General features: G+C 34.3%; 4 protein-coding genes across 9 annotated transcripts in view; 1 reads left to right on the forward strand and 3 right to left on the reverse strand.

The window, feature by feature from the left end:
* Window positions 1–1,848, reverse strand: part of LOC140674824 (phosphatase and actin regulator 2) — a 220,569-nt gene extending 218,721 nt beyond the window's left edge. The window contains exon 1 of one of the 2 annotated variants that reach the window (XM_072908663.1): window positions 1,528–1,848. In XM_072908663.1, the coding sequence (XP_072764764.1) occupies window positions 1,528–1,660 (133 nt within the window). In that variant the 5' untranslated portion in view covers window positions 1,661–1,848. The remainder of the gene's footprint in view (window positions 1–1,527) is intronic. The other variant, XM_072908665.1, reaches the window with a different exon arrangement.
* A 1,820-nt stretch (window positions 1,849–3,668) lies between these two features.
* On the reverse strand, window positions 3,669–5,800 carry Cypl (peptidyl-prolyl cis-trans isomerase-like 1 Cypl). Its single transcript, XM_072908369.1, has 5 exons — window positions 5,706–5,800; window positions 5,508–5,641; window positions 5,346–5,435; window positions 5,081–5,188; window positions 3,669–4,975 (listed from the first exon to the last, which is right to left on the reverse strand). The coding sequence occupies exons 1-5, from the start codon at window positions 5,774–5,776 to the stop codon at window positions 4,860–4,862; spliced, it is 519 nt and encodes a 172-aa protein (XP_072764470.1). The 5' UTR covers window positions 5,777–5,800; the 3' UTR covers window positions 3,669–4,859.
* Alpha-man-ib (alpha-Mannosidase class I b) lies at window positions 5,800–10,202 on the forward strand. The gene is made up of 11 exons (XM_072908341.1): window positions 5,800–6,300; window positions 6,410–6,577; window positions 6,648–6,801; window positions 6,918–7,103; window positions 7,197–7,345; window positions 7,448–7,636; window positions 7,712–7,899; window positions 7,970–8,096; window positions 8,155–8,319; window positions 8,437–8,586; window positions 8,660–10,202. Exons 1-11 carry the CDS (start codon window positions 6,199–6,201, stop codon window positions 8,876–8,878), a joined length of 1,797 nt encoding a protein of 598 aa, XP_072764442.1. The 5' UTR covers window positions 5,800–6,198; the 3' UTR covers window positions 8,879–10,202.
* A 59-nt stretch (window positions 10,203–10,261) lies between these two features.
* On the reverse strand, window positions 10,262–21,386 carry LOC140674650 (uncharacterized). 5 transcript variants are annotated; one of them, XM_072908360.1, is made up of 3 exons: window positions 21,230–21,386; window positions 20,762–21,012; window positions 10,262–11,787 (listed from the first exon to the last, which is right to left on the reverse strand). In XM_072908360.1, exons 2-3 carry the CDS (start codon window positions 20,863–20,865, stop codon window positions 11,460–11,462), a joined length of 432 nt encoding a protein of 143 aa, XP_072764461.1. In that variant the 5' UTR covers window positions 20,866–21,012; window positions 21,230–21,386; the 3' UTR covers window positions 10,262–11,459. The 5 variants fall into 5 exon arrangements, with proteins under 5 accessions (XP_072764461.1, XP_072764463.1, XP_072764464.1 ...); XM_072908362.1 differs by having other exon boundaries at window positions 20,762–20,977; window positions 21,230–21,380; XM_072908363.1 differs by lacking the exons at window positions 20,762–21,012; window positions 21,230–21,386 and adding exons at window positions 12,126–12,389; window positions 14,378–14,850.
* Window positions 21,387–21,844: the final 458 nt, after the last annotated feature.

The raw sequence follows: 21,844 nt of genomic DNA on the forward strand, positions 1-21,844 counted from the left end.
TAAAGAAAGGCAGCGCAATAAGTGAAACAAAACGCCAAGAGAAATTCGTTAAACTTTTTTTTGTAGTGAAACGCGCATATATTTCTCTTTTGATTCACTCGTGATATCAGATGGAAAACGTTTAGAATATTTGACAAAAAATACATAAGAAATATTTTGAGGGAGAAAAAAATCGGAGACTTATAAATTTTAATATTTCTGATTAATTTAATTTTGCATAACAAAAAATGTATAAATTATATGTAAAATAAATATGAAAAATTACAAGTTAATTTTGTTAGAAATATAAAATAAAATGAAATTAGATTAAATATATAAAATCGAAAATTAATGTTAATAAAGAATAATAAAGTAAGAGAAAGTGAAATATAATACTATTATATATTATATATATTTTCTAGCAATATAAAATGTGTTACTAACTTTCAAGATAACGGTATTTTATCGATTATGATCGATCATACTGCGTGTACTAATACTATGCTTATTCAGATGCACGTTTCTTCTGTTCTATATAATGATTTACCACAAAGATATCATTTTGATTTAAAGTTTTTTTCAACAGTTAAATAAAAATTGTATTGAAACATAAAAGAGAACAGATATTGCTCAATATTCATAAATAAATAGTTTATCATTGTAATATCGTTATTAATCATATCAAATAAGTATCACAATTCAAAATTACAAAAATAAAAATTTAATCAAAAATTGTTAATGCAGGATATAAACGCATGTTTATTTATACAAAATTGAGATTTTTAATGAGGTTCATTCATTCTTTTAAAGAATGTAAATCTTATACAGAATTATAATTAAATTTATAGAGAATAATATTTTCAAGTGTATGAAAAAATACATTAATAATATCTCAGTTCACAAGGACACGTGATATGTGACTTATCGAATCTTATCGTTCTTGAGCATGAGGCAGGTGAACCATGTAAGATATATTTACATTGTATATTACAAAGAGCCTGCGAGCAAAACATTCGATTGTGTTAATAATGTAAATAAAATCTCCTGTCTCTTCTAATAAATAATAAAGTAAATTTAACATATCGAGAATGAAAAAAACCCCTGTTTATATAAAAATACATTGTTTACACAAACGTTTACATAAGCAAGAATCAGTGGCCACTGATTAGCGAGTTTAGACAGTTACACGAAAGAAAAATTTGCATAACTTTCTATCTTATTTACATGTTTTAAAATCAGGCTCCCTCTAAACTTGATACTCGATATCTGAGCAGACGATATCATTGAATATCTTTCCAGCATAAATATGCAAACGCGTGACTAAAGGCCTCGATTCGCAAAAGAGATGACCGAGGGTAGGAAAGGGGAGGAGAAGGGACCAGGTCGACGCGTTACGCACCTGTCCGGCATGCAAGAAGCAAGAACGCTGCCGTGCCACTTGTTGCACGGCCACGCTCGAGACACTCGCCATTCAAACGAAAACGACTCGACGAACTCGAGCACGCGCGCAAGCGACCCTCCGTTCCGAGGGAGGGGAATTTTACGTACCGGTACGGCCGGATGGGTCCTGATCTCCCTGGGTCCTCGGTTCCGGAACGGTCGGCTGTTGTAGTCCATGCACAGAAACCGCACCGATCACTGCACTTGACACCATCACTAATCGCTCGCACGACTCGGCCATTTTCAGGTTAACTCCCGGCTCGCGTTCTTAATCCGCGACGTCGCGGCGACTTGCCTCGCGTCGGCGTCGGCGTCGGCGTCGGCGTCGGCGTCGGCGTCGGCGTCGACGTCGACGAACCGGGCCCGTTTCGTCGCGGGCCCCTTTTTTCGAAACTTCCACGCACGCCTGGCCCGTGACGTTGGCGGCGCGCTGACATCAGGCCAGATGGCGGCATCGCCACGATTTGCGTCCGCCTGACATCTCGCGGGCAGATTGCAACGACGCTAACGATACGATCGGACTTGGTGGTTAACTTGGAATCCGACATACCGACCGATTTTGCGCACGAAATTAATCAAGCGCGAAAGTACCGCCATAGCGTCGGTGCCGAATTTGACGAAATTCTTCAGGGCGCTCTTTGGCAACTAGAGAGAGGCAAACGGAAGGGAATACACTTAGGCCATTTTTATAATTGACTGATCACGAAAGAATATACGCGTAATCGCACTCGTGCCGGTCGATTGATACGCTAAACTAATCACTCGTAACCCGACTCGGCACTTATTTGCACGCGAGATGCACTTTTAACGGATAAAAAGACGCGATAAACGCGAGACGAAGGACAAGTGCAAACCGGAAAGGAAGAACCGCGCGAGAGAACTGAAGGCGCGAAATTGTCGCGGGTTGATGACGTCAATCTGACGATTTCAAAAAGATGGGTAAATGGAGGCTGATGGCTGATTTCTATCTAAAAACTTTAACGTCAGTTATACGTCAGTTATATGTATGCAATCTTATGCTTTTTCAGACGCTGAATATAATATGGTACATTTTATTTATTTAAAAACGATGGGGAAAATGATTAATATGTATTTATATCCAAAGGAATCGAGATAAATCTTTATTTTAATATAATAATATAATTATTAAACTATTTGTATTATAATTTACTGTTATAATTTTTTCCATTAAATATTAATACACAGTACGCTAATGAGAAAGCACCTCACAAAATTATAAATATTTCAGAAATAAAAACTAACGTGGAGAAACCAATATTACTGATAAAAATTTAAAAATCAAATTTAAGACTCTTTGAATAAGAAAAATGACTACTTTTTTATTTTTACTGCTCATAGTTTTTAATCCTTAATCTCTGTTATTACTTTTGTATTCATTATTTTAAAAATTATAATTGATTTGTGCTTCGATCGATATACTAAAACGATTTGCTTGTAACTTTAATTCGACATTCCCGACACTTTATTCGCACGCGACATTCAATTTAATTTTTCCAAAAAGTTTTTTAATATAACGATTAATATATATAATGATTGAATTGCTTTTTATGTTATCGATTATTTCAATATTTCGAAAATTGCGATTTTATACATAATTACATTCCATCTATAATATTTGTCATATTTTGCGCCTTGTTCGTAATTTTTAAAAGAGGGCTGTAATTGGTTCTCTGGATCTAATGTATAGATACTTTGAAAGTCGCATCGATAGAGTGCAATGATTGGTCCGCTGCATCGAGCGTAATGTACTTACGTATGTATGTATGTACATACATACATACATCATGCTTGCCATTTTTGACCTATGTTTGTGCATACGTACATACATAGTCGGATAAGGGACGCGTTGCGACCGATAGTTCGAATTCGAGAAACCGTCCATATTTTTCCGCGAATTTAATATCGTGACGGCGAGCGCGAATTCGAGTCGAACAAAATATCGTACGCGTTTTTTTTATACGTTTTTTATATCGCGTCGTATCGCGGATCTCCGCAATCGCGCGACCGTTATCTCAATTATGTATATCGCGAATAATTTTTTTAGAGGAAGGAGTTCTCTAAAGATATATAGAAGATTTATCTTCTAAAAACATTTAATTCTCTCAAAAACACGCAATAATTAAGGTACGAATAATCACAGTTGCTCTTTATGATTATTTATATAAATCGAATATTTTCTGATTCTCTCTCTCTCTCTCTCTCTCTCTCTCTCTCTCTCTCTCTCTCTTGTTCTAGAGTCCTTATATGCATACTTTGTGTGGCGTGATCTTCAAACTAGAGTGAAACACTGTGATTGGCTCGCTGATTGACTTTCGATAATCGCAAGCGGGTGTCGAACTCTCCACCTATGGGTTGCCTCGCTGCAACGAATCGGGCCCTGCGATTGGCCCGCTGCATCGAGGGCATCGTCGCTTCGAGAATCGCAAGCGGCTCGATATCCAAAGTAACGGAGCGGCTCGCGAAGCGGTCGGTCGGATTCAAAAAGTTGCTCCGATTTTTCGCGACTCCGGTTCGTCAAAGGTGAGTTTGGCGCGCGAATTATCGTCGGGAGTGTCGAGTAAAATGTCGCGCGCTCGTCGATGCGTGAAACGTCGCCGTAAATCACGCGTCGGCATCGCAATCGGTCATGTGAAAATAAGGGTGAGCGGTCGCGGCGAGAGGGTAGGTTTGCGAATCGAAATCGCCGTATCCGTATTTCTCGTACTCGGAAAGTGAATTTCGCTCTTAATTCCTTTGGTCGCGAGTGAAAAGATGTATGGCGCCAGTGCATAATAAAATATATAGCGAGTGCAAAGTGCATAGTGAAATGTATAGTGCTTGGGTGGACGAATCTCTCGGAGCCGCTCCACATTTCGCTGGAGTTGTCGCTTCGAATTCGTCAAAAGTGGAATAAGTGTTAGTGATAGTCGATTGCAACGAGATATCGGATACACCGGATTCCTCGAAAGTGGAGGTAAAGTGGGGGAAGTAGCCGAGTTTGCAGCAATTCCAAGAATCACCGAACAAGTGATGTCGTCGAACGGTGAGTACTTTTTTTTTTTTTTTTTTTTTTTACATCCGCACTGTCGGTAAAATCGTGCTTTTACTTTACCATCTATGGTGAACTTGTCTCTCTTATGCTTCGCTTTGTTACCGACGAGGTATTGTTAGGTTAGGTGAAACATAAACAGTTTATCCGGTTTACAAACGAGCTTTACTTTTTGACACTTTAGTGATAATACCAATAATCGAAGATTGCAAGTTATATATAAATCATAAAAATTTTATTATATCATATATTTTTTGTATTTTATATATATGATAAAATGACATATCCAGAAAATAGAAAATGTTTATTTAATTTAAAAAAAAAAACACATTTTTAAATCTAAAAATGTGTCTTAAAAAGAGACTTATATTTTATAGAGTTACTTATAAATTCAAGCATTTTTCACAGAGCCTTTCACAATTTTAACGTCATCTACAGGTCGATCATTCTTATCTGTCTCAACTAGTCCAATTCTTTTAACTATATTCATGCCTGTATGTACTCTACCTATTAAGTAAATATGAAATATTTTAGAATATGTATCATGGATGTATCATGGATGAATAGTTGCGTTATATTATAAAAAGATGCAATTAATTTATTGCGACTTACCAAATATAGTATGTTTCCCATCGAGCCACTGTGTTGGCGCAAGTGTTATGAAAAACTGTGATCCATTTGTGTCTGGTCCAGAATTTGCCATTGATAATATTCCAGCACCTATATATATATATATTTCAATATCGTATACATCAAAATTTAACAATTAAAAATAATAATTAATAATAAAAAATTTAACAATATATATACTTTTATTACATCATACATTGCAACAATTATTATTAATTTTCCATCGATACAAAATAAATTAAATTACCTGTATGTTTCAAATCATCATGTATCTCGTCATCAAAACATTCACCGTATATGGACATTCCGCCCTTCCCTGTTCCAGTGGGATCTCCACCTAAATATGAGACACACGAAATAAAATATTGCATAAATATCTTGCATTTTAAATATATTTTTAATACATTACCTTGAATCATAAAGTCACGGATAATCCTGTGAAACTTGGTGCCATTGTAATATCCACGTCGCGTGAGTTCGGCAAAGTTTCTACACGTGATGGGGGCATGCTTCCAATATAACTCAAAGGTTACTTCACCCATCCTAAGAATTAAAATTGATTACGTATAACTATAGTCTTAAGTCAAAAACCATGTGATTTACTTACGTAGTTTCGAAGGCAACGAAGGGTGGTTGCCAATGTTTATCCGGCACGCCGGATATATTTGAGAGGCACATTGTGGTCTGTATTTTAAATCCTTTTTTTTAAACCGATTAAACAACAAATTTCTGCGAAATATAATCGCACTTGTTTTTTTGCCGGATATAGAATTTTTTCTATAAAAACAATAATTGTATTTGCACGAGTGACACGAGTACGGAACCTAAACACACACTTACACAAGTTACTGTGACAAGCAGAGCGCATCAACGCCATCTGCTTTATGCGCAGGGTATACGTTACAAATGGTTACAAAGCAATAATAAAATAAATTTATCGAAACGAAAATGTAAAAATACGTCAAACGTTATATTCGCAAAAAACGTATAAATGAGGAACTTCGAATGTTGGACTGATTCGTCGCAGTGTTGTATATCAAATATTCTGACAGCACGACGAGTTTCCGCACGTGCCGGAACAAGTTAACCTGCATGAGAATATGCATCTCTCACCGAGAGATTCGGGTAAATCGGAGTATATTAGTTTAAATATTCACGATAGCTCGTCGTTTACACGGGGCACTTCGCGCAGTTTATGGAGGGTACGTATATCTGAACGAAAATACAGATAATTGTGACACTATGTTTGTCACTTTTAATCTATGCATTTGAATACTCTGCAGCTCTCTACTGTACTTGTTTCTCTTTTAGCAATGGAACCAATTATCCAGGTTTCAAAGAAATATTCTATACTTTGCAGTTATCACAGTTATACTTGTAATATTTTATCTCTTACCTAGCGAAACCAAAACAGGTACATCTGATGAGGTAGATTATAATAATGTAGAAGTGGTACAAGAAACTGCCAAATATGAAAAGGTATAAAGTAGCGAGAGAAGTTTTGAGTTTGTCTATTGAAAAAAATATCGAATCCCTTTTTATTCCGCAGGCAGTCGACGAAGTTGTTGTAGATAATGATGAACAGGGTGCTGCACCTGGTGAAGTAATTGAGGAGCCTGAATTTCAGCCAGAGATTAATCAAGTTGACGATGATCAAATTGGTGAACCACCACAACCAAAGCCAAACATTCTCAAATTTAATGGTAGACTATAATTTATAAAGAATAATTGTATATATAATACAAATATCATTTATATAATTATAATTAGCTTAAATTATAATAGTCTAGGCCTCAGTTATAAAACTCAGGGCTTTCAGGTCCTCAAAATAATAGGCAAGAAGCTGTTGTAGCTGCATTTAAGCATTCTTGGGACGGGTACAAGAAATATGCTTGGGGTCACGATAATGTCAAACCGATATCAAGGAGATATCATGAATGGTTTGGTTTAGGTCTTACTATAGTAGACTCGTTGGATACTATGTATATAATGGGATTAAATGATGGTATGTATAAGTAATGTTGGATTAAAATTAAATATTAAATTATCTCATGTGGCAGTGAAAAAAGAAAAATAATTTTCTTCCATGGTGTTTTAGAATTTTTAAGGGCAAGGAAATGGGTGGAAGATAGTTTAGTGTTTACATTAAATAGGGATGTTAATTTATTTGAAGTTACAATTAGAGTGTTAGGTGGTTTATTGGCTGCGTATCATCTTTCTGGTGATATACTCTTTTTAAATAAGGCTGTAAGTAATAGATTTAAAATAATAAAATAATTTTAGTTAGTTTCTTTTGCTAGAATCCTGACGTATAAATATTAATCTCTCAATTTAATGGTGACATCCAAGATGGATTTAGGTGATCGCATGATGCCAGCATTTTCTACTAGATCGGGTGTTCCATATTCCGATGTGAATCTTGGTACTAGAAGTGCGCATAGTCCTAAATGGGGGCCTGATAGTAGCACGAGCGAAGTTACTTCGATTCAATTGGAATTTCGTGATCTTAGTCGTAGTACAGGACAACCTAAGTTTGAGGTAATTTTAGTGATTGCAATGATCTCTCTCTTTAAGCAATTGATGCAGCAAGTATCTAATTCATTATCTTTTCAGGATGCAGTTAGAAAAGTTTCCGAACATGTACATAAGTTAGAAAAATATGATGGCTTAGTTCCCATCTTTATTAATGCTAATACTGGTCAGTTTCGAGAATACGCAACAATTACGTTAGGAGCTCGCGGTGATAGTTATTACGAATACTTATTAAAACAATGGTTACAAACTGGAAAAACTATAGACTAGTTAGTATATTTCACTAGAAATTATCAATAAGCTTTCAACTCGGTTCTCTATTTAATTTCTTTTTTTTAGTTTACGGGATGATTACTTGTTAGGCATTGCCGGGACACAAAAGCACCTTGTTAAATATACAGCGGTCAATAAATATTTATTCATCGCTGAATTGATCGGCGCAAACAAAGAGATAAAGCCAAAAATGGTAAATAAATAAAAGAAAAAGTGATTAGAAAAATATTATTAAACAAATTGTATTGTAGGATCACCTCACGTGCTACTTAGGAGGTACTTTAGTGTTAGGCACGCATCATGGACTATTGTCAGCGCATAATACTCTTGCAGAAGAAATAGTTAAGACTTGTTATCAAACGTACGCAATTCAACCAACGTTCCTTGCGCCTGAGATCACTTATTTTAATATACAAGTAAGTTTACAAGAAATACGTGTATCAATTTGGGTAAAATACATAAAATAAAATATCGATTCTTTATATCATACGCTTAAAAAAAAAGATTCATATAAGTTACAATTGATTCTGTAGAAAGTGGAGGGTGATAATCAAATGGATATGTACGTAAAAACGAACGATGCTCATAATTTACTGAGGCCAGAGTTTATTGAGAGTCTATTTTATATGTGGTACTTCACGGGAAATAAAACTTATCAGGATTGGGGTTGGCAGATATTTCAGGTCAGTACGTTAAATAATTTTCTCGTGAAAATTTTCGTCTTATACGTGTCTAACGTAAAACATATCCCAATAGGCTTTCGAGAATTACACCAAAGTCGAAAATGGCTATACGAGTATTGGTAACGTCCGGAATGTCCAACAAACTCGTCAACAAGATATGACGGAAAGTTTTTGGTTTGCCGAAACTTTAAAATATTTGTACTTGTTATTTGATGATACGAGACAATTGATAGATTTGGATAGGTGGGTATTCAATTCGGAAGGTCATCCATTACCTATATACGAAGCATAATGCACAAAACTGTGTAAAATTCTAAAATTTTTTTATCCTAAAATCCCTTAATTTCTAATATCAAAGAATTTTTTAAGTGTTTAATTGATCGTTTCTGTAGAAACATCAATCATTGCTTTTGCAATAAAACTTCTTCCCTTAAACTTGCTGAGCTCTCGCGGCGTAATGAACTTTCTCAATTTTTCACAGAAGTCAATAGAATTCTTTTCTAAAGAGAAGTTCATTTACGATATAAAACAAGAAAGCAAGATTATATATATATATGTGTATAAATAACCATAAATTTACTTAACACTTAAATATTATGGCAAAAATACAAAAGATTACAGATGATTTGAAACCATACGGTAAACTATTATTTTTAAATCAGTTTCTTAATACTCGACTATGAACATACAGCAGAGATTGCATTACAAAACTTTTTTTCAATTATCAAAAGAAATTAAAGATATAAGATTCAATATCTTATCTCCTCAGTTCAATGAAATCATTGAAATATGATTTCAAATAAATCAATATAAATATCCAACATTACTTGCACTTATACTACACGTCTAAATACGACAAATCATTGATAAATATTATTAGTGTTTTAGATTTTCAAATTGCAAATGGCAAAAATATTATACATAGATTATTAACTTTTACTTATTGTGTAGATAACAAAATTAGGCAGAACTTTTTTTAGCACATATTGTACTTACCTATATATTTTTTCAAAAAACTTCTAATTTTGCATCATTTCTATGAATGTACTCGCGATATATACAAAAAAAAAAATTATTATTTAGTGCAGTCTTCACATTAAATTCGTATGTTATAAATATTACAAAAATAATCTAGTCCTCATCTATGAATAAATTAACATTGTATACTTGCAATCTTCGATTATTCTAAATATTTATATAATTATATTTTACATATATTTATATGAATATTTATATAAAATAGGAAATATCTGTTTGCGACTATTATAGGCCATTAATATGGCACGGCGATGATTAAATCACAATCTTGATGGAAGTTAACATTATTAGAAAATATAGAAAGCAAATATTTAAATTATTTGTATCTATATTTTTAATGTTATCTTAACAAATAGCAACATTATTGAAAAATGTTAGACTATATCTACTAACAGATAATAGAAGCAAGTAGATTAAATAAATGTGCTACACGGTTGTACAAAACAAAATTCGATTTAATCATCAGCTGCATTATAGAAATACTACTACATCTAATTACTGGCGCATTAAAGAAAAGCAATCGTTCTCGCGCGCGAATTGTCCTTTGTTTGTAATAAATGCATCCTTATATCAACATATTGGAATACTATTTAATATTATTTTAATGTTAATTTACTTTCTGAAATAAAACAAGAGAATTTATGTACGTCATTTATATATGTTCTTTTTACATGCTACAGATCTGTACTCTTAGCTCGCAAATTTACAAAATTATTAGAGATACAAGTGCCTGCGGTGTTACAAACGATTGTCGCGATTAATACTGTTAAATTCGTGTCCATAATGTTGACTTCAAGTTGTAAGGAAGACATTTAAGAGTATAGAAAATAATTTGTTCTATATATAACATGCGGAAGAGTGCTTATGAACTAATAACTGGCTTTTGTAATGTCTCTCGACGCGTTCTTTACGACTTACCATTATAGTTTACCACCAATATGTGGTACAATGGCAGTGCATATTTGCAATCACGTTGCAACTATGATAAACACTTCCGCCGAAGCGTACGCTCTAAAAATATAAGTTAATTATTCATGTATATGTGTTTCTTAGATCACTTTTAATCGAATAATGGGTGCTCGAAATATTATATACGATAGCATCCAAAACTTGAGCGTAACTGCGCGACAGCATCACGCCCACACTCATTCATATATTTATTTATAAAATTTGTCTACATGTCACGCCCTGAGGATTTTCTCCTACATTTCTGTTGTATATCACAAAGTATCCTCATAGCGCGCGATACTTATTGCATAATCAGATTTTAAATTTTGCGCCGGAGACAAGAGCGTCTCGAGATCCGAAAAATCGAACCGAAGACCGATGTGAATTTGGCCCCCGACTTTATAAAAAAACAAAAATTAATAATATAGTTCGTTTGTATCTGGTTTGTACCGCACTTCATTTCGTTCGTACCTCAAAGGATTCGGAAATAAAAAATAATCAAAAAATGGCCAGCGCTCGACTTTAAGATATTTTAATTTCATTAATGCCATTCGATAGAGAATCGTTTGTACCTGTTTGTACCTTTTTTTATTTTGTTTGTACCTCAACCGGTTCCGAAATAAATATAATATACAAACAAAATAAAAAGAGGTACAAACAGGTACAAACGATTCTCTATCGAATGGCATTAATGAAATTAAAATATCTTAAAGTCGAGCGCTGGCCATTTTTTGATTATTTCTTATTTCCGAATCCTTGAGGTACAATCGAACTATATTAATTTTTTTTTTTATTTATAAAGTCGGGCGCCAAATTCACATCGGTGAACCAGAGAGTCGCGAGACGTTCCTTTCTCGGTATTATTTAACTAAGGACGTCGAACAATCTCAGACTATCGTGCAGTCGCAGCATTGTTGTGTGTAGTAAATGCAATTGATCAGACAGGAAACGTCCGGTTCGTCGGGGGATTTCTTCGTGTCGACGTCGAGACCGTTCTTCTCGATCTCTGGTTTCGATTCCGGCATGGGTAAAGTCGTCTGTACGATCGGCACCGCCTCCTCTATCGCCTCGGTGTCGGTGTTGTCCCCGCTGGGTTTCGCTGGTTGCGATGTGATTGTGGAATTAACCAGTCTCGCGTCGTCCAGTACATCGAAACTCGTCGTGGATATCGATGCCTGTGCCGGAGATGATGGTTCTCCGGAGGACATTATCACGCTGAAACAAGCGAAACATTTTGATTTACTTTGAGTTACTTTCACTAAGAAAGTATCTTAATTTTTAAGTAAAAAGGGAACAAAAATTCAATTTTAATTACAAATATATAAATTCATTTTTTTCACATTCTTGAGAGAAAATTGAGTTAAATCACTGAAGCTTTCAATTTCTCGATTAGACGATTATTAGGAACATTTAATAGGAATGTTAGATTTTTACAAAATACATTTCTCTCGCTTTTGAATATGTAGTTTCGCTGGATGGAATATTAGACGAAGAGAGAATGTATGGCTCCAAGTTACATCTTCCGGAATATCCTCGGGAAGCAAAAAACCTACCATTTAATCTTCTTCAAAGGGTGCGTTCGAGTTTTTTCCTCCGCGGTTAAGGTAGAATAAAACGATACTTTCTGCAACATTATATTTCGCAAGTCCAACCTTTGTCACGTGAGAAATGTTTGTAATTTTATCGGTGAACTTATTCTCGTCTTTGAAACACTATACTTGTATCGCACTCCTACACGTCCAGTATGACATAACTTTCATCTAGTTCATCTAATTTAATCACTTTTCGCATTCTCGTCTTTTAAGTATACAGAACAACTGCAAAAAGAATTCATTTTTCTCTGTAGAAATTATCAAATGTGTACTTATGATTCTAAATGTACACTCCTTGATGTGCACACGCTCGTGTAAACATCATATGGAAAATCTTCCATCATAAAAGGCTTTTACGTTTACGATCGCGTACGTAACTTGCGTCGCATCTGATGCATCACTCGCGCCGATTATATCTCAATTGATCGAGTCTCGAGCATGTGGAGAACATTAGTGAAATACCACTGTCATTTTGTCAGCTAATAGAGGCTAACGAACGTTAACTAGACCTACATTGCGTATTCTCTATTGAAATTTAATTAATAACGACGCGTAAAATTGATTCCTTCCGAAGAGCGTTTCTTCTACCAGCTTTTCTCCTCTTTTTTCATAAAAAATGGAGATTGTTAGAATCTAAGGATTTTAGTCATTTTAAGAAATCTGATTCTTCTTGTGAATGAATATTAATAATTTTATTAAAAATATATGATAATAATATGCAATGATTTTTCTTATTATTGATTTTATATTAAAAATATAAGATACATATATATATATATATATATATATATATATATATGAATATGAGTGTATACGTATGTTTTCACTCGTTCAAATTAGACTTTTTAATAAAATAAATGATAAAATATAATCATTAGCAATTTTTAAAAACAAGTTAAATGAGAAAATTTATAATTTCTTTGAAAGAATATATTAGCAATAAAAAATAGAAAACGATATGCACACGAGGAGGTGGAGGATGGCTTTAATTTAAAAATTAATTAGAAATTCTGATTATCGTTAAAAAGTCAAATCTAACAGTCGACGATACGATACAACGGTCAACAGGTACGATACTTTCTGATCTCAATCTATTTGATTTTTCTAAGAAAGTCTTTTTGAGAAAAGAACAGGAAAGAAAGATATACGAGAAAAACCATGTTGTAAAACTACGAAGTTAGGTAGTTTTAGTATTAGGGGATCCTTTGTATCAATTGTATTCGCTTCAGGTCAAACCTAAAATGAAAACTGCAGCTGTGTTCTATGAAGCAGCTGAGAGAGAAATATGTCGTTCAAAAGGTATTTCGCAAGGTCAATACGTAACGTTCGTTTTTCCACGTGTAGAAACGACGATAGAATTACGATTATTGCGCTGATTTATCTAGTTTGCGATTGCCAGAACAATAAGAACAACGCGTTTTTTCTTGCGTAAGATTGTTCCGCGCTACTATTGCATCAGGAAGTTAAAAAAATATATATACTTAGATTATTATTTATCTAAAATAAACAATCAAGTTATATTAACTTTAGCTACATATAACTACATAAGTTTGCAAAACTATTATAATAACGAGATTTGTGTTTACCAATATTTTTTAAAAGTATTAAAAAATCAAATGTTTTAACATTCCAATATGTTGAGAAATATATGAAAAATATGATTTAAAAAATTCATAAAACGCTTATGATGATGAAGTAATTTCAATTATCTCGTTTTTTAATAATCGTTTGAAGTGGCTTATTCTGTGCTGTACGATTATCAGAGTAGCAAACAATGATAACGTGATTTCAGAAGACACTTCGGATACGTTTTGATATGGTTTTACTTTTTTTTAAAATAAGGACATGTTAATAAAAAAAAATTTGTAACATTTGTTAATACACAAATTTGTAATATACAAATTGTTAATATATAAATTTACTCCTTGGAAAAAAACCTGCGAGCAAAATTCAACGATGATAATCAGTAGTGTGTGACTTACAATTAGCTGACACAAAAATGTAAATTAAATTAAGAAGCTAATGATTAAATGAGACGGCGTAGAAATTAATAGAGTTTCTAATAAATAAAATTTGAATTTTTCATAAATAAATATCATAAAATAATTAGAATGCTTTTCTAGTATCACGTATTATGTGCACCGAATCGATACATTAAACTATGCGTGCAACACGCGGACGACAAATGTAAATAGCTCTGTCACGGTACTCACACTTCCGCAATACAATGTTATGCAAGAGCGTAATATTCTATTATTTTTTATAGTAACTTCAAATTTGCCAAAGTAATTAGTTTCGCCTATATGTCTGCACCGGACAGACTTGCACTTTTTTTTCTACTTTGCAGTTTGTCATTTATCAAATAAAAATCAATGCTAAAAATTAATCAACTTGTAAAATAACTAGTTAGATGAATATAGACTGAAAAGTAGATGTAATTAATAACGGCACGATTTCATATAGTTCCAAATGTATAGAATGTCACAAGTCATCATTATGCCATTTATCGACGCACGTAAAATGTTTTTAATAATTATTATGCATACACTTTATTATGTGTCACTTTTTTATAGCAAAATGTGACCGAGACCGCGCATCTGACGGAACGTATAACTATGAATTTTAATCAAAACGTTGACTTTGCGAAAGATACCGGTATTATAATCGTGCGCCGTCAACGGTCGCCGTGAAACTGTCCGATGTGAACTCTGAGAATGCTATGCCACCCTGGATGAGCTTTACACGTGTTGTACAGCAGTGCCGTATACTGAGAGCACAGAAACTCGATACAATACAATACGATACGATACAATTAAAAATATGCAGGACAGGAAAAAATTAAGAGATTTATGAATTTATAAAACTGTAATATATATCTGAATTTCTCTGAAATCGAAGATAAGAATTTTTCTCGATTTATTAATTCAACTTTGTATTTTTTGTGCAAGCTAGTCGGATAATAATATTTTTTAATTTTCTCATAAAATAATATAATTAAATAATTGAATGGAAAAAAAGAATTAAAATATAATTTAAATATATTAAGAAAAATTTACGAATTTGTAAATTCACTAAGTTTAAAAAGAAATTAAAATCCTAATTCTTCTATTCTAATTAGTAAATTTGTATAAATTATTATTATTTCAATTAGCAAATTTATAAAATATTTATATTAAAATTTATTTCTTCATCTATTTTTATAGACATTAAATTATTTTGTGAAGTGATATTCGTTGAAAAAATTGTCGTCGGAGAGAAAGTAAGCGACCGGTTCCCACAAACAGAGTCTTGAAATCCAGATCGTATTTATGATTCCTCTCTCTCTCTTGGAGTATTTATAAATACCTGTGTATTGTATTGATCGAAGCACAGAATTCAAAGAAAATGGTCATAGTATTCTATCAGTCTATTTGAGCCTTGCTGAAAGCTATTTAACTTATTATATTGCAAAGTTATTTTAATGTTTTACGTACAATATAAATAACACTTTTAATGCCTGCACTTTTACGATAATGCATGTAATATTTCTATTAATCGATCGTAGAATAATAATAAGCACGAAACGTATTTATAAATTTTCAATCAAGGATTGTAAGTGCGAGTTTTAGCATGAAAAGTTTAAAAAAATTTTAAGAATAGGCCCCCTCGCCATCCAGGACATTTGCATAATGACTAAAATACGAAAAATTCTGAGTGTAAATAGAAGGCAAAAAGTCTTCACAAATTATCAAGGTAAAAAGGAAAAAAGAATAAACGCAAAATAAATAGAATAAGCAAAATAAAGAATAAACGATAAAATATACGGGTTTTTCGCCGGCGCGGCGTGGCGCGGCGTGGCGCGGCGTGGCGCGGCGTGGCGCGGCGCGGCGCGAAACATCGTGAGATCGCCGAAGGAAAAATTCCTCGGCACAACCATGCTCGACCGAGCGGACACGTGATAGGATTACAGGATGGGCGAAGGGACTTAACCTACAAGGCGCTCACACCGGTTGTCGTTTCCTTTTCTTCTTCACTTACTCATAACTCCCATGTTGCGGCAACGGATTTTTAAAGCGCATCGTTGCGCCGGTGACACTGTCAACGGTAACGCGAGCGCTGCTGCACCAAAAGCTGCACCGTCGTTGCCGTTGGTACGGTCGCGATCGACGCGATCGATGACGGATACGATCGAAACGCACGACGACGTACATACAGGACAGGCATCAGGCATCTCGAACGATCTCGCAGTCGTGCTCGTGCTCACGCGACGATGCGCGTGCGCGCGTGCGCGTGTGCGTGTACGTGTGCGTGATACGCACGTACGCGCCACGCGCACGCATGGCACGCATGCGAAAGACGTAGAACAAGGGATTCGAGATTCGAGACTCGAGACTCGAGAAACGGCCGCGTGAATTGAAATTCGTGCGTGGAAACCGCGTGCGATATCCTAGAATCGGGTTTCCCGCGGAGAATTTATAATGATAATCTTCATCGCGTTTGTGATTCACGACAAGAAACGGGAATAAATGACGTCGGATAAATTTTGTCCCCCGCGTCGTGGAGGACTCTAAATTAACAGCTGGTTCTTTTTATCTTTCAAGTTCGATAAAATCACCTCACCTTGCGAGACCGTGAGACGAGGCGTATCATGTTGATGTAATGATACTCTAGATTGTAGACCAACAGTATCAGACAGACAGGATAAGACTCACGTAAAGAGGTTAGCTTCGTGCTTTTTCTTTTTCTTCGAATGAATCCAAGTGCGAATGTGATGTTTCTTGGTGTTAGACTCTTTCTTCGGCTTGCCATGACCGTGCGATTTACCGTGCTTATTCGAGAACATATTTTTCTTTTCGAGATCAAAGAATCCTCACACGCACTGTACTCGTATTATTACACGCATCTAACGAACGTTCGTCTCTTCACGTTTTATTAATAATGCACTTTGAGTACTTAATTCCGTCATCGCGCGATGATGTGTAATTCTTCGCGATCTTACTATCACGGAGAACTCGGAAATTTACATGAAAATTATGCGATATCGACAACGTACAACCGCGTCACTGACTGAAACAGAGAAAGATTCAGCCACAATCGAGTAACTGTATATTGCACATACATGCGTGCAATGTGTATGTGAATGTGAATGTGTATGTACATACACAGAGTGACGCCATATGACGTGAACGATACAAGCGAAAGAATTGAGAGCCGATTATATTTACATTTAATGACACATTTACATTTACTGATGTAATCGGATTTAATTTGATGTATTTTAATTCAATCTGTCTACTCTGTAAGAGTCTAGCGGGACAGATTGCATATAGAACGTTATGGGAGTAAAAAAATAATGAAATTAAAAAAAAAAAAAAAAATGTATTTAAATCCACGCGTTTATTTTCTTGTAATTCGCTGTTTATTAACAATGCGTGCAACTCTGGAAAGTATGAGATTAAATACGCGCAATTATTATATAAAATAGTATTAACAATGATAGCGTTTAAACGGTTAATGATGAGTACATTACTCATCACTAACGTGTTTACACTTACCAATCGAGAGATATCCTTGCTCTCAATTGTGACTAAAGATTTTCTCTCGTTACGGTTTCGCTCGGTCAGAAAAACAATCGAATTTCGAAATCAAAGCAATTCCATCGATGTTTCTAGTTTCTATAATCGTGGATCGCGAGATACTCTGAAACGCTCCAAAGGAAGATTAAAAGTGACGCGTAATATTTTTTAACTCGCCGATCGTATCGATGTAGATTAGCGGTTTCGACAGAGCATATTTTAACATATAAATTAAACGAACGCACTTTCATCAACCAATGAGAATTTCTATCACTCAATAATAACGAGAGTATTCAAATAATTATCGCCACAAGCTTTATTCATTCACAATTAATGTGGTTTTTTCAAACAAAAATTATATTTATAAAAATGTGTATATAATTGCTCTTTTATCACTCACGCTTTCATACTTTAGCAACAAGATTATATTTTAACATAACTATTTACTATCACAATCAAGATCACGATCGTTGCATAAAATTGATTTTGCAATAGTTTGCACTTGTTAATATTAATTCTTTTTTTCGCGTAAACATCTCTCTTGATAAATTGCGGAGTAATTACCAATATCATTTCGCATTCATTGCGTTAAATACAAGATAAACAGCGATCAAAAGAATCCAAAGAAATAGGGTATGCTGAGCAGGATGTCTCCCTGCTCAACACTCTGCTCAATACTTATATATAGCTCGGTATCTCGGTAACAATTTAATTATTTAATTAATATTTTAGTAATTTTTACGCACAGAACTTTTTATATAAGTATTGTGAAATGCTTAAAAAATCATCGACAAATAAGTGAGACAACATGAACTTGGTGTCTCAGTTTGTCTCGTATATATAAATATTTGTATATTTTGTTATATGTATTTATATATATTTTTTCGTTTATATATTTAATGTTTTAACTTAACATAATATGAAATACATACTCTTTGTACTCTTTGTAACTCTAAAGATAAAGAAATGAAAATTTTATATAAATGAAAAGTTATTTAGTTTTTTTAGTACATTTATAAAAATAATATTGAAATTTAAGAGACTCCGTGTTTTTCCTTCGTATGAATGAAAAATATTAGAAAATGCATATAATAAAAAAATTTATTTTAGAGAAAGTCGTATTAAAGAGTTTTGAAAATATTGTTTTTACTTGGAATTTTGAACTAAAATATCTGGAAAGTCAGGGAATTTTCAGAAAATTTTTTTACAAGATTTGAGTAGACACCCTGGCTAAGTAAAATATAATGAATAAAATATCATTTCTGAAAGCAAACTTACTTAAAGAAGTTTTTTTTCCTCGGTTTTCTCTCCAAATATAATGTTTCTCGCTTCCTATTTCGGTATTTCTTTTTCTTACGATAATTATGCGACCTGCTATGTTTGTCCAAGAGTATATATACTTTTCTAACGGGTAAAGCAACCCGTTGTACATATGATAGTTGTTATTTACAATAAGATATGTTTCTTTAAATCATCACTTTATTGATATATAAAAAATATAAACGATTATCAGAAAAAAATCTTTTAAAAATTAAACAAATGACAATTACGAATGAAAATCAACAACAAAAATTATTGATAAAATTATTATTTAATTTAACAAATTGTTACAACTTTATGGTATAACAGCTAGAATTTCGTTCCTTTGATTTTACATCGGAATTTCTCTGTTTTCTCTTTCTCTCTCTCTCTCTCTCTCTCTCTCTCTCTCTCTCTCTCTCTCTCTTTCTCTTTCTTTTCTTTTCTTTCTCTTCTCTCCTTTCTGCCAAAATATCAAATAAGTCTGTTTGCGCTTCGCCGAAACGTATCTTACCTTACGCGCTCCTTTCTCAGTTCACGTCGCGCCTCCTTTTTGAGACGCGCATGTAAACGTGGTCGATGTGAAACCGGTTCTCAAGCAAGCGAGAGAAGCGTGCGAGGATAAAAAAATTGTAACTCCTATGCCAACGCGTCTCCCCCGACACAAGAATATATCCCGTACAAATTATAATAGCTATTTGTTAAACGCTCGCATTCTAGTGCAGAAATTCCCGGCTTTCCGCTCGAAATGGCCACTATTCACCACCGTTCGGATGCGTGAAACTGCGTCTTTAATCCGTTTCTTAAATCGCGCACTAAATCAGCTTTTCGCGCATCTTATTTTAGCACGTGTGAGATTTGTTCGCGCGGTGTAAGCGTTAGTTTCGCGAGAAATTCGCGCACGTTCGGCTGTCGAGTTAGCACGTGTCGTATTACGCAAAGTACCCGTCTTGGAAATACATAACACCACTCCCGGCACTTGAAGCTGGCCGCCGAGGACGATATCGCGTTCTCTCAAAAGAAAAGGAACGGAATATATATATATATATATATATATATATATATATATATATATATATATATATATATACATGATGTTTAGATGTATGTGTATACCTATATATTATACAGCGTGTCACCGCGGCCCGAATCGTCGACCACAAACATCAAACAGAGCGTAACAGAACACTTTTGCACCTTTTGCATGTAGATTGTCTCCGTGTTAGCTAGACCAGACTTTAGAACCAATGTGACGTTTCGCAGACGTTCGCTAAAAATGCCACAATGCTTCGCATTTGTAAGCAAAACAGCTTAATCAACGAAAGACTATATTTCTGACGAATTGTCTTTGTGTTTCACGCGAACATTTCTGTGTTATTTAACAAGAAATAAAAAAGAGAAGTAAAATCTAGTCGATTACATTATACATTTCAAATTCTTTCTATTTTATAAGATCGCGTGAGATGAAAAAAGCAACGTTAAAAATGTACATCCTTTTTTATTCATTTCGATTATACACGCAAGGCTTATAACGTTTATTATTGGCAGTCGTGTCTCTAGCCGAACAGTTCATTTACCCCTTTTCCTTGACAGATGACAACGTGGGTGTAATGATGATTCGACCGCTATGTGTGTATGTGTGTATACTTGAGAAGCTTCGTAATCTCGACGTAACGTAAGATCACGCTTACCGTACTTACATACATACGTCTACCATCTGTACACGCTACATATGTTACTCACCTGAACTCGTGCTCGGACGTGCTCGGAGCTTCTTGCGTGTAAACATCCGCGTGGACGATTATCGTCGTCGGCTCCCCTTCTGCTCCCATCCTCTCGCCTGTCATATCGCCGGAACGAAATGATTATAACGCGCCGACGTCTTGCACTTTGTCTCGTCACGTGGTCGATGCAGTTTTCACTCTTGTTCTAAACCGATCCTCTCACACCGGCTAGAATCTTTCACAGGCCACACACGAGATGATTAATAGTCTCTGAATAAAAAGATGCATGATATATATATACCGAAAATAATATGCAATATTACGTCATTAATGTAACTACTGTGAAAATATAATATGATTTTGATTGAAAGAAAAGACAAGATTTTTGTTTAGCTTTCACGCAATATCAATGATATCGACGCCTCCTCTCAATGCATTATATGTTAATTATTGACGAATATGATTCTGATTGAAAATCTCTATTTACCTCGTATAATGTCGATAAATCGATATCTTTAATTTTTTTTTACTGCGTTATACTCCGAATACGACGTATGCAGTTGCGTAATAAAATCAGTGACGAATCGTACAACACAACAGAGGAATGAGTTTGTAACGCACGCAGTGAATTCTCGCAGTCTACACATCGACAATCTGTGAACAACTGACGACTTTCGGGCTCTGTTGTGTCAGGACCGTGTGCTTGATCGTTCGGGAACCCTCCCAAAACTTTCTACAAATAACATCCCCTTCTTTCATTTCTCTTTTTTTGTTCTATGCATTTGCTACTCTGTACGCAGACTTATGAATGAATGTTTTTCCTCTCTATATCATTGATGAAAGCTATAATAAGTTAATGATCAATAAACATATGATAAGTTATTTTAAGTATGAATTCCTATCAGAATTTTAATAAAATTGACATTGAAGGGAAAATCTTTATAAACATTAGTCAACGTTTTGTATTGGTCTTTTGTCTCTTTCTAGACATTTTAAAGAGAGACCGGAAATCATAGTTAAATGATTCGATTTCAATGTAACACAAAATATTTTTCATATTTATTTGTGACAATTCCGCAATCCGGCATAAAATTTACGCGAG

This window comes from Anoplolepis gracilipes, chromosome 16, assembly GCF_047496725.1.
Source record: "Anoplolepis gracilipes chromosome 16, ASM4749672v1, whole genome shotgun sequence".
Classification (NCBI taxonomy): Eukaryota; Metazoa; Arthropoda; class Insecta; order Hymenoptera; family Formicidae; genus Anoplolepis; species Anoplolepis gracilipes.